The sequence below is a fragment of the Apostichopus japonicus genome, chromosome 1 (genome assembly GCF_037975245.1).
Source record: "Apostichopus japonicus isolate 1M-3 chromosome 1, ASM3797524v1, whole genome shotgun sequence".
Lineage (NCBI taxonomy): Eukaryota > Metazoa > Echinodermata > Holothuroidea > Aspidochirotida > Stichopodidae > Apostichopus > Apostichopus japonicus.
The window spans coordinates 958,528-975,561 of record NC_092561.1 but is presented as its reverse complement, the minus strand read 5'-3'; the positions used below and the strand labels follow the sequence as shown (position 1 = coordinate 975,561).

At 37.9% G+C, this 17,034-nt stretch overlaps 1 protein-coding gene across 2 annotated transcripts in view; it reads right to left on the bottom strand.

Annotated features, from left to right (window-relative positions):
- LOC139971449 (nuclear pore complex protein Nup205-like) overlaps positions 1-16,458 on the bottom strand; it is a 41,169-nt gene extending 24,711 nt beyond the window's left edge. The window contains exons 1-12 of one of the 2 annotated variants that reach the window (XM_071977968.1): positions 16,298-16,458; positions 13,357-13,499; positions 12,679-12,850; positions 11,970-12,079; positions 10,599-10,793; positions 9,630-9,861; positions 7,923-8,099; positions 6,747-6,859; positions 5,840-5,902; positions 3,818-3,934; positions 2,008-2,145; positions 462-621 (exon numbers count right to left, since the gene is read on the bottom strand). In XM_071977968.1, the coding sequence (XP_071834069.1) occupies positions 462-621; positions 2,008-2,145; positions 3,818-3,934; positions 5,840-5,902; positions 6,747-6,859; positions 7,923-8,099; positions 9,630-9,861; positions 10,599-10,793; positions 11,970-12,079; positions 12,679-12,850; positions 13,357-13,499; positions 16,298-16,442 (1,765 nt within the window). In that variant the 5' untranslated portion in view covers positions 16,443-16,458. The remainder of the gene's footprint in view (positions 1-461; positions 622-2,007; positions 2,146-3,817; positions 3,935-5,839; positions 5,903-6,746; positions 6,860-7,922; positions 8,100-9,629; positions 9,862-10,598; positions 10,794-11,969; positions 12,080-12,678; positions 12,851-13,356; positions 13,500-16,297) is intronic. The other variant, XM_071978057.1, reaches the window with a different exon arrangement.
- Between the last annotated feature and the right edge of the window lie 576 nt (positions 16,459-17,034).

Genomic DNA, 17,034 nt, shown 5'->3' with positions numbered 1-17,034 from the left:
ACGTCTACTATGATGACATCATCGACCACTGGCTGTGATCTGAGGTTTTAAGGAAAATTAAAAGTTTTACCCTTTTTAAATCCAAACTTAAGACTCATTTATACTGCAAAGCTTATAATATCTGAATTCTTTTTTATGTACTATTATTTCTGTGGTTTGTCGATGGTTTTATATTATTCTTTTATATTCTTTCTTATTATTGTTTTATTCTTCATCATTTAAAGCGCATATGAATTAAATATATTTTATGTTATTTGCGCTATATAAGGAACCATGATAATCCACTTACTGGGTCAAGGCAGGATTTCATCCTCTTGAAAATAGTCCACACTTGAACTACTATATCTAGAGTTAGGGATAAATATGCAACTGGCAGTGCCTGATATTTTTCTCTTCCGTATAATTCTCACATTGAATACGACCAGAATGATCCTTTTTAATACAATTTTGATAATGTTTACCTCCTCCTCCTCCTCCGGTTCCATTCATCTTCAGTAAGTTAAAGCAACAGCTTGCACTCTGCTTGCCATTGGACAACCCTCTGAGCATCTCCAGATACGGTACATACAGAGATGGTGGCAGCAGATCTCCCGCCATGCGCACGAACTTGAACAACGCCATCTGCAAATGCCCCGACAGGTTTAAACGACATGTTTGAAATGATTTCAACACGTGCTCGACGCAGAGCGCGAGCGGCACGTTTAAGTTACTCAATATCGAAAAAATTCTAAATGGAGAGAGAGAGCACCTTGGCTACTGCATTTCTAAATGTACCACAACTCAAGGATGAAACGACAATATCATAAAATGAAAAGTAAAGCTTTCCAAAAATAACATCTGCCATCGAATATAATCCACTTCTGAGGTAAGGAACGTTTTTATCTGCTAAAAATATTTCACATTCAATTAACCATATCTACGGTTAGGAACAAGGCAATCAGATGGGGCTTTCCACTAACATTCTAGGACGTTCTTCTACTTCCATACAGATATTTTTTTGCGGCATTTTTGCGGCATTTGCCACACAATGAAAGACTTTCTGCTCTAAATCTCACCACATTATCCACCAGAAGACTAAGAGGAGATTTAATTGAAGCTTTTAAAATTATGAATTGAATTTGAATTTAGCGACATCTCTTTTACTAGAGGCCATTCGATGAAACTGTGCGCAAAATATTCAAAATTGAATGTACGCAGACATTTTTTACCGGTCAGGGTTGTTTCTGAATGGAATGCCCTTCCACAGTCTGCAATTGATGCTACCAGTATAAATCAGTTCAAGGGACTTTTGGACAGACATCTGCAATGTAGGGGAGTTACAAGAGCTGAGCTCTCTCTCCCTTCTTCATCCCACAGTACATGTCTAGTGATGAGGTGTGGGATACAGGTGAATAAAGAAAGGTGAATATATCAGAGTGTCCGCTACTTATAGCTCCCAAACTTCCCATTAACTTCCTCCTCTTAGTAAAGTTGACAACTCATCAGAGGTTCTTCCCAAATGAAACTTACGCCGCAGTACCTGGTATCAAGACACAGGAGATACAGACTGACCCTTGGCTTTTTACATAATAGAAGAAATATGTTGACCTTTGACTTTGACCTCCAAATGACCTTTGACTTCCATTAGTTTCTACAGGTTTGCTTGTATTCACCAAGCAGGATGTACATCACAAGTATAAAAGTTCAACTAAGCTGCACCATTAGAGAGACACATTTGCAAGGTTAACAGATTTTGACCTCTATGGACCTCAAATGGCCTTTTAACCTCCACAAATTTTGATATGGTTCTTATACTCACCAAGCGGGAGATTTATATACTAGATATAAAGATCGACCAAGCTGCACTTTTGAGTAATCATGTTTACTGGGTTTCACATGACCTTCAAACATGATGTACTCTTTGAGTCATGTTTACACATACATACTCGCATACACACATGCATACACGCACATACATACACCACCGCACATATTTCTTGTGCATTCTGCAAGAGATTGAATACTAACCTGCTTAGGGGACATTTTCTGTGCATATAGTGACAGATAACTACCCCCTCCCTGAGGGCTCCCTGCCCTATCTGGAGCGTTCCAATAGTCATTAGAGAGTTCTAAGCCGATATCATCCCTGCCATACAACGTACCGAGCTGGAAAAAGGAGATGAAAGCATGAAAAAGGTCAGGACTTATCTCTGTCAAGAAAAGCCAAACCCAACCATCATCATTGGAGTAATAATGTACAGGTGAACTGTGATGATCTTAAAGAGAAAAGTAATCCACACTGGAACGCCCATCCCAATATCTGATCCCTTCACTGGGACACGATTGGTTGACGCACCTACTTTCACTGGCTAAACCCTTCCCTTGAAACTAATAATCCATGGCCATCAAACTTAATTCTAGAGAGGAAGAGGATATCAATATACCCACAATACGCCAAGTCTCAGATCAATTGCATTACCATGTCGAGAAAAATCTTACATCAAATAATCTCTTATTTTTTGAAAAGTACCAACAAGGATCTGACGTCATAAACGCACTTTGTGCAGATTATTGTAAGTAGTCAGCGTAGTACTACAGCATTGTTATGAACGCAGGATTCTGCGTCCGGGACGCAACCTTTAGCCAGGGATGCAAAACCTTTAAATTGCTTGCGCCCTGTGGTAGCACACATTTTTTGGGGGTCGGGGGGAACAAACCCCAGGAAACACACTCACAACTTGGCTTATGCAAAGCATGACAAACACTTTTTGGAATGAATATCTTTCTTTCTTTCTTTTCAAGAAACCACAACTTCAAAAGCACCAACATTTCTTCCAATCCTTTGTAGAGATAATTGAATTTGTTTGAAAACAAATAAATCATAACAATCAACAGCAAAGTACAGAGTTAAAAACACTCCCATTACAAAGGTTTTCATGCTGAAAGTAGTCAATGATGCGTTTCCAAATTTCCTGTGATTTGATTGGCTAATAGTCTCTTACCATTGTCTGCAAACATTCTTGCAGCTATAGTGCTCAATGAGCACAAAGTATGTTGTTTAAATGCAACTACTTGTAACGTTACTGGCCCCTGTGTAGAGATAGCGAAGTTTGTACTATAGGCTATCATATGTGTGCACACAAATATAACGTTAGCTGTTGCTGATACATACTGTATACTGTATGACAAAAAGCACTCATGGTAGGCAGTTGTAGTTGATTTTGTTTCTTAGAGTATCTCAAATATTTGAATCATTCCTTTGATCACAACATGTTATGAGTTGAGAAACTGGAGACAATTTATGAATTTTATGGGAAGCTAACATATCTGATATTTTTCATCTCACATATATAACTAGAACTAGAACTTCGAAATGACTTGTAAAGTGGTCAATCTTTGATGGGAGTTGCAGCTATTTTCATGATTTCTAGTGCCTATTAGAGTGATTAAGACACTGTTGTTCATATCATGTAGGCAGACCTTTAATTTCCTACTATAATATTCTTGTCAATTTATCCTCCAAATGTGATCAATTTTAAATTTTTGCTTATGTTGCTGTCAATGATATCTTTATTATTTCATAAAAATGCAGTCTTTTGGAAGAAGTCCTACTTTCATCCATGAATAAATGATTTTGAATATTATAAAGAAAATTAAACCTTTTCAGCTCAACTGCCACAATGGCAGCTTCCACTTTTTGTGGTCAGAGACATTCACTTTAAATCACCAAATTTCAACAAGAAAATGCAGTGAGGATGAGGTTTTGCAATAATTTTGTCACGTGTTCAACTTCAGCCACAGATAAACTTCCCTTGAAGAGAGAATAAAGAAAACCTACCAACTTCAAGAGATCTTCAAAGTAACGTGGTAGGTTTTCTGGCGGTTCAAGACCCTCCCTTTCGTGAGCTAGAATGATCCTGCCGGCCTCGTCACCGCGGTTTCTCAAATCTTTTAACTGGCACAGAAAATAGGAAGGAAATGAACATTGGGTAGTGCCGTTAAACTTTATACGGAGTTGTCATTAAAGGTAGACGAAACAATATTAGAGGTTTCACGAGAAATAATTAAATTTCCTCCCAACAGACCTCTCATCCTTACAATAGATACAAGCCAAACCATCATCATTGATTTAAATGATAAAAATAACGGTCATGTGAACAACTTCCCCCTCCCCCCCCATTCTTCTGCCTAATCCCAGCCTTGACAGCCAGGAGACACAAACCAACCCACCATCATTGATTTATATGGAAGAAGTAACTGGCATGTGAACAACTTCCCCCCCCCCACCTCCCCTCATTCTTCTGCCTAATCCCAGCCTTGACAGCCAAGAGACACAAACCAAACCACCATCATTGATTCACATGGAAGAAGTACAGTAACTGTCATGAATAACACCCCCACACCCCCCTCCCAACCTCACCTCACCCTCTAAAGCCAGGAGTCACAACCCTTACCCTCACTATTGGTCTATGTGATAAAGATCAGTCATGTCAACCATGAACAACTTCCCAAAAGAGCTAAGGAAGATCATACTCCATTCAGGAGATATCACAGGTTCCTTGTTCCTCCACAGACAAGGCAGAAGACTTGATCAAGTCTAAATATGACATCATCGAGCCACATGTGCTTCACTTATTTTTGTTTATTTTCTGTAACTATGGAGATGGGTATTGCTTATGCAGAATCTAAAGGTATTGAACCTCTTAAAGTGAAACAATGGTGTTGGTTTCAGGGTCAATACTATTTACATTCTACCTTTGAAAATATGAAAAAGAAAAACCAAAGACAAAGTAAGAGATTTCAGATCCAAGTATCATTTATGATGACATCACAGATTAACACAAAATGACAGCTTCCGGGCAAGACTTATAAACGAGGATATCTCCCCAAACGGAACAAGGTATTTCAGAAGGGGGAGGTTGCTCTTCACGAGGATCTTTGTCAGATAAGCCCAAGATGATGGTTGGGTTTGTGTCCCATTTTCAAGCCCTGTACAGTGCTGACCTATCATAATAATAACATTTGTTTGTTATACAATCTGCGACGGCCACTATCGATATATCAGAAAAAGTCCAGAAATGATTTCATCTATTGCTGAACAGAGTCACAATCTTCCAGACTCTGGATTTGTCTAGCTAACACACATCCACTTTACAGTACTTCAGTCGTTAAATTATTTCAGTTCAAGATACCTATATCTCAACAGACGAACCAATAATAAAAGAAAAAATTGCTTTTAAGTATGAAAAATTCATACTAACAGTCCATAAAAAAAAGAAATTGTAGCATCAAAATAAGAATATTTCAACAAGAAATTACCTTTCTCTTATAACAACTTTGCATATCAAGATTGAAAATGCAAACGACGATATAATCTAATTGCAATTAAAAAAAATAAAACGGACAAGACATACTAGTTTAATCTAATCAATTAACTTGATACAAATGTGTGCAAACGCTGTATTAAGAGTAATGGTTGGGTACCGCAGTAGTCCCACATGCATCGTGACACAGGGTTATAGCCACGCCGGCCGGCGGCGGCCGGTGGTAACCGCCACTCACGCCTGCCGGCCGGCATTGGAAGTGAATAAACAGTCCACTGGCCGGCACAAAAAAATAGTAAAATGCTTGTGAAATACAACAAAAGTAACAAATTTATCTTTCCCTTGCCGTAAAGATGATAATAACGTCACCTTTTTCTGTTATTTACCAATTGTAAATCTGAAAAGTAGCAAAAATCACCCTTAAGCGGGCCCCTGGACCCCCGGCCGTGAGATGCGAGAGCTTCGCTCGCTACGCTTCGCAAATTTATTTAACCAGCACTCACAATCTCCTAGCTATAACCCTGTCGTGACATTACCTTTAATGGCATTTGGGTGATGAAGTCTGTAAATAATGAATGAAACTGCCTCACATAGAACTCCTGAAATTAAACAGAGAGAGAAACCAGTGAGAAATAAGGAGATTTGATGTGAGAATTATATGATTAAAACTGAATTCTAGTTTATCATCAAAAGCAAAGGAAATATTATCCTCCAAGGGGTGATGACTCTATTGTCCACATGATTTTAAAAGAACTTGTTTTGGTATTTTTTTTTATTATATAAACATTGACATTTGCGAATGTACTGAGGGAGTCAACCTCATCATCAAGTTAGCCTTAAAGAGGGGAGGGGGGGGGGGGGGATATCTGGGAATTGAGCATATTTTTAAAAGGCTGAATATCTTGAAATTGGGGACACTTACAGAAACATCACCATCACTCAAATTGTTTCTTTTTGTTGAACTACGATGTAAATTAATAGAAAAAGTTTGGTCAAAGTCACCTTTTAGTACCCCAAATCCCAGCCATAGTGACCATGCCATTGGCAACATCAATTATCAAAGGTCAACACACCAAGAAAAATTCCACTCCACTCCAGGGCCTGTTTTGTTCCCTTGGTGACTCGTCATGACAAAGGCATGAATCACAGTCACACACCTTACCTGACTTATGAAAGGTAGTGATAAACCACACTTTAAAACTATTTTAAAAACTTCTCTGCCTTTTGCAAAGATCCTGTCTAGCATTGTTTCCCTTGTAGGGGAACCGTTATACACAAACTGATGGTGATCACACAGCCCCGTGTGTCGATGCAAGGTGACTGGGGTTGACAGTGGATCGGTCGGTTTGTTGTTGTGGTTTCTTTCGTGTTCCAGGTTCTCTCTTGGGTGACTTTTCTTAAAAAAAAAAAGTCTGAAACTATTTGATAAAGTTGTAGACTTACCACCTGGAAGAAATGCTTGTTCTGGAAGATACAGTTGTTGATGAATCGGAAGAGGTTGTTCTGGATGGCATTGTCAACAAGAACTTCATCCCGCTCTAAAATATCCTGATATTCTACAAAATTTGAGAACCAAATGAGATGTAGTTTACAAAACGAAAACAAAAATTAAAAATTCTTCACCAAAGTCACTGCAAGCCATTCTCAGACCCCCATCTATGACCTACACAACCTCATTTTCACACGACTTAACTTTCAAAGGTAGACTCGAAAGGAAAATGCATTTCTAGGGACGAGATAAGACTGCGTTTCATTTGTGCATATCCTTCACACACAAGTGCAAAAGCGTGGGTAATCCGGTGTCTTTAAAAACGCCTTCATGAATATTCAACAATCTATTGGTTAAAAAAAAAAGGAACTGGGTGGGGGGGGAGGACATTGAATAGTCAGACTATCAAAACAATGAAACACGGCCGACACCTGTGACGGATATTGTTCTTTCACGCTCTGATCCATTTGTATTAAAAGATGATGATTTCAAGACGAGCACCTTTTCATTTACCATTATTAATCTTTGAAGCACATTTGCTCTTTCGCACAAAATGCAATATACTAGAAATCTCTTATTCATACACGAACGAAAAAGTTTAAACGGAGCTGAGGTTGTTAGAAAAGAGAAACAAAAAGAAGAGGCTTATGAAGTTCTCGTCAATTTTTTTGGGGTCCAAATATAGTTTCATTCTGGACAAAAGAGGTTGTAAAAACAAGACCGTTTCGATATTTCTATTGACAACAAGAATTTAATATGTTCCCAGCAGTAACCAATATCTATCGATGCAATATCGTTAAGTTAACCACAGCAAAACTAAGACGAATCGATATTTTAATACGTTGTCAAGTTCTGTAACACATGATAGAAAATCATCCATCTTGCAAAATCACGGTGGGAGAAAGTTCTACACTTTCTGTGGTTGGAATACTAAAAGAAGTGACTTAAAGTGGAAGAAACCAAATCAAAGAGAAGGGTTGGCCTTTACTTAATTATCAGCATACTGAACGAGCTCCTCTTCAAGTTTTCAGTTCATTAAAAGGAAGTTGGAATAAAAATTAAAAAATAAATAAAAAAAAGAGAAAAATTAAAGAAAGAAAAAGAAGAAGAAATAAAAAGGCAACACCCACCTTGTGTCTCTGGCTGCTGAGTTGCACGTCGTAGTGTAATACCCATTCCAAATTCCAAAACTGTCTTGAGGCCCTTCCAGGCTTCCATATCAGAAGCGTCTGTATCCTTGGAAACCAACTGGTGTAAATCTGGTAAATACTGAGGATCTTGCAGCAAAGGTAGCAGTTTTGCTAACTCTGGAAAGTAAACACAAAGATAGTATTCTTCAAAGTGTTTATTTGAAAATTGTCAGGTACATTGCATGGTTCAAAATCTGTTTGGTAGACACATTTTGTATTTTAAATCAGCGGTCTGCATACTTTTAGGCCCATAGCTCGATACCCTCCCGAGGACTGAGCCATGACCGCTTAGCGTCGATGCTCAGAGTGCATCAAAGCTTGCTAAGACTAACAGCTTGATGTCAAGAAAAAACAAAAGAAAAAAGAATAAACATCATTTTATCAACAAACCCTTAAAACTGTGGATGAAATTTTTTGATGTCTGGAAACCCTCAAGCAGACCCTCAAGAATTATTGAATTATTACTTTTGGTTCTGTCTGAATATCACAACAACCAAACAAACTCACAGGGTAAATGATGGAACTAAGCAGTTCTCATACAGTAAAATGTCAGAATAAACTGGAAAATAGACAGGTTCCATATATACACACTAATGCAATGAAACAAGGCTACTTTCAAAGCACCGTTTGTATCTGGCCGACAAGTTTGACAAATCTTCACAGCATTTCTTTAGAAAAGGAGGAATGGTGTAATTTTTCAAACTACTGTAAGGCATGCACATAGATTCTATCATCATCAATTGAAAGAAAACTTTCAGGAAACGAAGGATCTAATGTATACTTGTCCATGAACAATAAGTCTCCAGGACATATTTTCACTTTTATAAATATTCTCTTACCACAGGTACAGTAATATCAAAATCAGAAAATGTTCAACTTTTGATCCAAAATCTGAAAATATCTGAAATGAAATTAAGCTGATCAAGCTAATGACCTTTGTTGTCACTGGATTTGAGTTTCAAACAATGTCAGAAAAGTTTAATCAAAAGTATCCCAAAATGCAGCCTAAAGATGCTTCCAATTTTCTATAAATCAGCTTGCTAGTTTTTTGTATGTATTTGATTTCTTCTCCATTTTGCTGCTTGATTTATATGAACAGACCTAGACACATCATGGATATTCTTAAAATTGTTAAAAAAATTTTTTTAAAACCCAACAACAACACACACAAGGCAATGGATAACATATAATTTGAAGAGCAAACTCAAACACTTTATGAATTTTTGGTTACCATAAGATCAATAAAATTTCACAAGTGTGTAAACATTGCTTTGCAGCTTGGTATTTGTGTAACAATATGGCTGTTTTCAATAACAAGTTTTTTATTTGTTGTTCTCCGCCAGACATTATTTCCTGTCCAACCGCGAAACCATGTTATTCTTTAGATATCATTTTCTTTTATGTGTCAACTATGGGAGTGTGGAAGGGACATTGAGTTGACAACTTACGTTTTGCATATATGGTACAAAGTGTAGAAAACCAGAATTTTTACATAGTTACAGTTTTCGCATGGGAAAATGTTCAGATCTTTGAAAGTAATTGGAAAGATGGTAACAACTGGTCAAAATGCTAATTATCATATTTTGACGTTTTTCAAGCATAGTCGTCAGTGTAATTTTTTTCTCGGAAGAAAGTTTGCTCGCTTACCGTCTCTGTCCTCGTCTCTCGGTTCGACGTTACTGATATCGATGGAATAAAGGTAGGACATACTGAGAGCGATGGTGACCTCGTCCAGACATCCCGTCTGGTCTACCGCAGCGTGCTTCCGGAGATGGTTGAAGAGGAGCATGAGATCCTGACGTATTAGGGGAGTCTGACAGGACCAGGCGAAGAGAGACTCAGCCAAGGAGGTACGAATACCTCTAAGAAACTCTGTGACCTGTCAAACACAACAGTAATGGAAATACAGAATTTTCAACAAAGTTAAAGGGGGAAACACTATATATCAGCATGTTATAAATGCAAGACTGATGCATTTCTGATCCTTTTCAAATAACTTTGAAAATATTCTGCCTCTTGCACTCAATAGCCCCTGTTTGAGCACGTTCTAAATGTAGAACGTTCTGAAAAGTTTTCAAGCCCATTTCCTACCTATCAAATTATTCCCAGATAGTGAGAACCACTTAAATTAGTGACTCAGTGTCTAACGTGAAGTAATATGCTCTGAACAACGCAGCTTTAATATTTGACTGACGACCCCTTCCTCAACACAAAGGATTGTTATTATTCCAAATTTGTAATTCCAACGATAATTCCAATTTTGTAGTTACCAAAAAAAAAACTCATATATTCACAACTGGGCTTGATATTACAAAAATATGTCAAAATCCTTTTGTTTCTTTTTCATTTATATTCTATGCAAAGTATCAAGTGGTGTCAATTTTCACATTTGGATGAAAATTTGTTGATCAATGTACATGTATATAACATATATCATTGACTTTTAAATACTGAAACACAAAATGTGTCCAAGTTTCACCCATTCCCAAAAATTGACATTCAATGATCAATATTGGGGAAAAGGCTTCCAACTGAAAATTTCAAATGCCTCAACCTCATACCCCACCCCACCTCCCCAAAGAACTCAGTCCAGGGTCCACTCATCCTTGAACTCACGTCATATCGGTGTTTAGCGTCCCCAAGAGCCTTCTCTTTACTCAATTTGTCAAGTTCTTTCACTACGTCCAACTTCTCAAGAAGAGTGAGAATCTTCTTTGTCAGTCCGTCCTTCATCAGATCATCTGTAAACTCCGTTGCTAGTTCTGTTATTTCTTCTTCAATCTCAAAGGACCAGGTCCGACCTTTCCTTGCCTACCAGAAAAGTTTCAAAGGATGTTTTCTCTCATACTGTACCGAAGAACAAAACTAGCTATCGTAGCTGCCATAACTATAATCAGAAATAATCTTGTTTCGCTCATACGAGATTTCTCGTATCACGTATACAAGCATCCAGAGAGTTAGAAAGGTGAACGTAAAAAGCTGCTGTTTAAATTAAGAAGCTGTTTAACATTCACCTATAAATAAACAGTAGTGAAATTTTATCGGCAAAGCCCCTTCCAACCAGCTCCACTAAAAATATAATTGAATATAAAGCGAAATACCCCATTACAGGAGTTCTTAATTAACTTTTCTAATTACGAGAGCCTGAGAAGTACACAGGGTGCAGCGAATATGTCAGACAGAATAAAAAAATCCCACCTAGATTATTAGCAGCTGTTTTTTGCACAGCGAGGTTCAAAGCTAACCCCATAAGGATCTGCAAAACCCAGGGATGAGACTAAGCCGGGGAAAAAAAATCTGAAATTTATCTATCGCCGCCCTGGAGGAGGGGTTTAAGGGGAGGGGGTGTCCCCCTCCCCTTTAGAAATTTTTTGTCAGGTAAGGAGGGCTTAGATGCAAAATGGTGGACTCTAGATGGAATCTATCACATCACGTAACTCGCCAAAAAAAGTGTGGAATTTCTGCTTGTATAATTTATCCATTAGCTTTTTTGAACCAAAAAAAGGCTTTTTTGCTTGCTTTGTGCTACTTGATTCCACCACTGGTCAAATTCGGTGTTCCTTCCCTTCACAGTCCAGCATGTTCGGCCAAAAAAAAAAAAAAAAAAAAAAAAAAAAATTAAATAAATAAATAAATAAATAAATAAAAAATTAAATAAAAAATTAAATAAAAAAATAAATAAAAAATAATAAAAAACGCGAATTACGAGAAAAAACGCGAAAATGAAAAAAAAAAAAATCTGAAATCCGCGTTTCCGCGGAAGAGTCTCATGCCTGAAAACCCATTATGCGCAAGATCCTTTATCACAGGTCTGACTGGAAGTTTACCAGGGGCCAGACTTAGCCTGCGGGCCACATAGTGAGAACGAATACCCTATAAATACTAAAATGACTCTCCCTCCCCCGCCCCACCCCTCCAATTCATATCTGTAGATCTACAAAATTACCAATTAAAGTGCAAACATCATAGATGATTTGTGTATGGTACCTGTATGAGAAGCTGTAAAGAATTGAGGAGGCTTGCTCTACCGTCATAGTATAGTAGGACAGCGACCAAGCCGCGAGAGTAGCCCGGAAACCTTGGCTGTTCTTGCTCCCCTAGAGAAGAAATGAAACTATACCTATCAAGATATTCGATGGAACACAACATCCTGTTAGTTCCTGCATGATTAAAATCTTCCTACGATCAAGTACTTGGGAAGAGTTGACGATAACTGCCGCTCCTCAGTGCAGAAGGGTTAAATTATTAAACAATCCCGTTTTTAAAATTCTCATCTGGAAATTCAAATCACAAGATGTTCATTTAATTTCATACAAATCACATTCCAACCGTGGATGACACTCAACACCATTTGTCAGGTACTGTAGACAAATTTGCAATGCAATGTGAACATGCTACGGGAGGCAGCACTAATACTGTAAGTCTTTATACGTTTTCACATTCCAGTTTTGTGTTATATCTGAGGAACTGACCAAACAGTCTGTGTGTTAGATAAAGAAAAACTATATGGAGTTCAGTCCAGTAATTGATGAGCCCTAGACGGGTCTTTTCTAAAAAAAATATATATATATATAAAAAATGAAAAAGCAGTACAGAAATACAACCTGGACTGAAATTAGTATTTATCAACACTAACTAATGTTTGTGCCTAAAGTCACCTTTCAAACTACACCCCTCCAGTTATTATTACCCTTACCTGCCAGTAGCAGCTCAACAGATGAATATTCATTGAGGTTAAACAGGTCACTGATAATCAATGCCTCTTCAATAACCTCTACTGGTAGAGTCTTTGGTCCTGTTTCTCCATCCAACTGGATACCATCCGTGTTGGCTTTCCGCAGCTGTTCCCGATGCTGGGCATTCTTAGCCTTTTTTAAATAAAGATGCAAATCTTGTCAGGAAAAAGGGGCTCAAAATGACTTGTTTCAGCAGTATCACATACGAGCAAGGAGGGCAGAAGTCTTAAAGGAATTGTCTGATGGAAGATTTTGATACATTTTCGTTGCAGTTATTTATTTTTCTCTTTTTAACCATGTAAAACTTGTCCCCATTTGACATTTTCTTCTTGTAGAAATCTGGTTTTAGAAATTCACCGGTTTCTCACCAAAAAAGTTCAGAGATCAATTCAGTGAATATTTTGTAAACATCAATTCCACAATCAAAACTTAGCTTTCATGCATTTTGAGCATCAACTCTGAGGGTTGGGATCTGATATCCCAGGTCATTACTATGTGCACATCTATATTATACAATGAATTAGAAATATTTACAGTATGACTCTGAGCTAACCCTAATTTCAATTGAGTTTAAGGAAAACATTGTTAAAGCATAATATCAATAATAATAATAATGAGCTTTAAAATGGAACACTCACAGGATTTTGTAGAAGGGAGACAAAGTCTGGTTTGTGTCTCCTTAGAGCTGCTTCTAAATCATTGAAGGCATCTGGATTCTTCTTAGAAACAGCACTGTCTACTACGTAAAACAACTCTTTGAAAGGACCCCACAACTTTGAGCCTGACAGTGAAAAGTCAAAGATAATCTTGAGGAAGTCTTTGTAAGCCAATGTTGCATGTTCATATGCTAGCTTTGTTCAAATGGCAGAGTTGATACACTCAGAGAGCCAGACCTATTCAAAGCACATGTTAAAAGTTAATGTCAAGAATAAATAGGCAAGGTAACAATAGTAGTATTGCCTGTTTCACTCACAATATCTGCTAAATACTGTATTGTGGGGTCATACTTATTAGCGCCAACCGGCCGATTTCACGACAACTCAAGACAACAAGTTTAAAATACCATCAAATACAATGGATACATGTACTGTAATCAGAGTATATCTGGATACTGTTTAAAACTAACTGGAACCAGCATGCATGCATACATATTTTTCACAGGAAAAAATGTTTTTGTCATAAAAGTCGTCAAGTTTCTCTGTCCATAGCATTGGACGACATGATGCTAGTGCGCTTGCGCAAAGACGTTGGACCGCACCATTACACTATGGCCTGTTGACGCTAATTTGTATGACCGGTATTGTGACCACATTTAAGCTTATTATTGAAAGCATTGATAGGCCTACAATGATATCCAAATTCAAAGCCTGCATGGCGTAATCTACCAGGTACCAGGTACGGCTCTGGTAAGGCGGGTTGACATATAAGAAAGCACCAAAGTAGTATGATGAATGAACTCCACATCAAATCATTGAATGTTTTTAAAATAATGAATATTTCTTATTGTTTTTACCTTGTAATTTACATATGTTTTTATTAATTTTTAAAGAGTCTTGCTAACTATTATTTTGTCTGGTTTAATTATTCTCTCCGTGTATTTAATTCTGTTTAAGTCTGTGCTTATTTTACTTTTGACGCCTTGTAAAGACATTGACACAAGTGTTTGAGCACCATTCTCAACTTAAAACTTGCACTTATCTGTAGTGTAATGGTGCGGTCCAATGTCATTGCGCAAGTGCACTAGCATCACGTCGTCCAATGCTATGGACGGAGAAACTTGAAGATTTTTACGATTAAAACATTTTTTCCCGTGAAAAATATGTATGCACGCTGGTTCCAGTCAGTTTCAAACGTGTTTCCAGATATACTCTGATTACATCCATTGTATATGATGGTATTTTAAACTTGTTGTCTTGAGTTGTCGTGAAATCGGCCTGTTGACGCTAATTAGTATGACCCTGAGGCCTAACTTAGCAATAAGCCTAGGCTAGAGTACAAATGGTTTTTCAAGCGTGTGATGTGTTTTTTAAATCTCGTTACCTAACGTTGGTTAGGCTCATAAGAAGCACACCTTTGTCCCTTATGATAAATAGTAGACAATGCCGATACAGATATAGTTTAGCAAGCCAACGTACTTGAAGACTTTGGTACCAACACAATGCTATTACTAGTAGGATGGTGACTTCGAAGTTCGGCCACTTAAGACTTAAAACACCCCAAAACTAAATCTTCTGGTCTAAATCACCAGAAAATATACTTCATATGGTGGGAGAATTGTGTTTTAGTACGATACACGGCCAAACTTTCTTTCCTGCAAACTGTTTTCACGTTGTTTTCCAAGAAAATTCTTCGTGATTGTGGAACTGGTATTTCTTGCTAGAGTATTGCGAAGTTCGGACACGCAACCTACAGTGTGGCGCTGGTAAAAATTGGTGGCGCTGTTGCTCTTTCAGTAATTATAACAGACTTCATATATCTTCGTCATTTTATTAACAAATATGTAAGTAATTTCTTGCACACGGGTCATTTTGGAGAGAAAATAACTGTAGCTTCGTACTTTTTGGTGAAATTTGACTCTTCCTGTAGATTTTCATGGTGAAAATCGTGTATTTCTTAGGGTGCCCGAACTTCGCAGGGAGTAATTATAGAATACAGGGCCACTCGATGATACTATCTGAGCATCCGGATGCGCGGATGCTCAGTCTCACCCCAGTACGTATGTGAGTAAAAAATGTCAAAGTCCCAGTTCTTTCTTTTTGAGTGGATGCGCGGATGCGTGGATGCGGAGTCAAAAATTTCCTAAGTCTTTTGCTAGTACTTCTGTGGTGGAATTTTAGAGGGCGTCACACATGTACGGATGCCTTTTAAGAACGACACACTATTGATGTGGAATATCTTCGTACATTCGGAACTTTCAGTATTGGAAATACGTGATGGTATATGTCGAAACTTTTTCGAAAATTATTTAAGTCAATTCCTAGTACTCCCGGGGTGGATGCGCGGATGCGGAGTCAAAATGAAATACGTGATAAAATAAAATACGTGATGGAAATTAGAGGGAGTCAAAATGAAATACGTGATGGTATATGGGGAAACTTTCGAAAATTATTTAAGTCCATTCCTAGTACTCCCGGGTGGATGCGCGGATGCGCGGATGCGGAGTCAAAATGAAATACGTGATGGAATTTTAGAGGGCGACATACGTGTACGGACATGTACAGACACACCGCGCATCCGCGCATCCGGATGCTGGGAAGAGTTAATGAATGGCCCTGTATTCTATAATTGTTCCCTTCGCAGTATGGCGAACTTCGCAATACTGACTATACTACTGTACTAGCTTTGGCTAGCCTAGCTAATGCCTAACATAGGCTTAGGCCATAAGCATTATTGGTAGGCTGCGGTAGGTTGTGTTTCACTTTGTGTGGCTTTAGGAAGCTGCATTCACAATTTTTTGGATAGCTAAAAGGGTATATTGAAGTGGAAAGTGCTGAGAAAACCTTATAGATGAATGTGAAGTAGCAATTTCCAAAATTAAATACCGCTAGAACAAATGAAAAGATACAAGAAATTACAAACCTAAATTTTCCGCCATGTGAATTTGAATAGTTAACGTTCCCAGGTTGCAGGTAAAACTATCAGCCAGATTTTGTGCACTGATCTGCCAAGTCAGGAAGTCAAAACCCGCGAATAGTGATGCCTTTGTGAAATTGGCCAAACGCATACTACGTTATTCCTTTTTAAACTAAATCACTGTTCTAGCATGTTGGACCCCATGGGATCAAGCGAGAGACAAACCTAAATTAGTATAAAGATGTGAAGGTATGCTTTTAGCAGTGTTTTCCGAAACAGCAAGCTTTCAACAAATTGTTTTTTCATACTTCTCAGGTTGGAGATTGTTCATAATTCTACTTAAATATCACTTTATTCAGTTTATTTGGCAGAGCCGTATATAGAGGTAGGCTAATTGTTTGTCTACGTAATAGATGGTTTTGTCAGCAATTTCTATATGTATAATGATCTGTATTTGAAAAAAATGAAAAAGCAGATTTTCCATAAAACATAATATCTTTAATATACATGGAGGACCAGACAAGGGTGCCAGCTTGTTCCACTTGAGAGGCAGCACAGTGGGCTTGGAGCCCATTCTGCATGCATATACTAACTGCTCATGTAAATTAATGTATTAATGTATTCTTGTGTAAAAAGTCCCAACCATCTAACTTCCTCCACCTCTTTCCTACTCTCCTCCCTCCCTCTCCTACCTCCCTACTCTCCTCCCTCCCCCTGCAAGAACTACGATTGTAATTGTAATG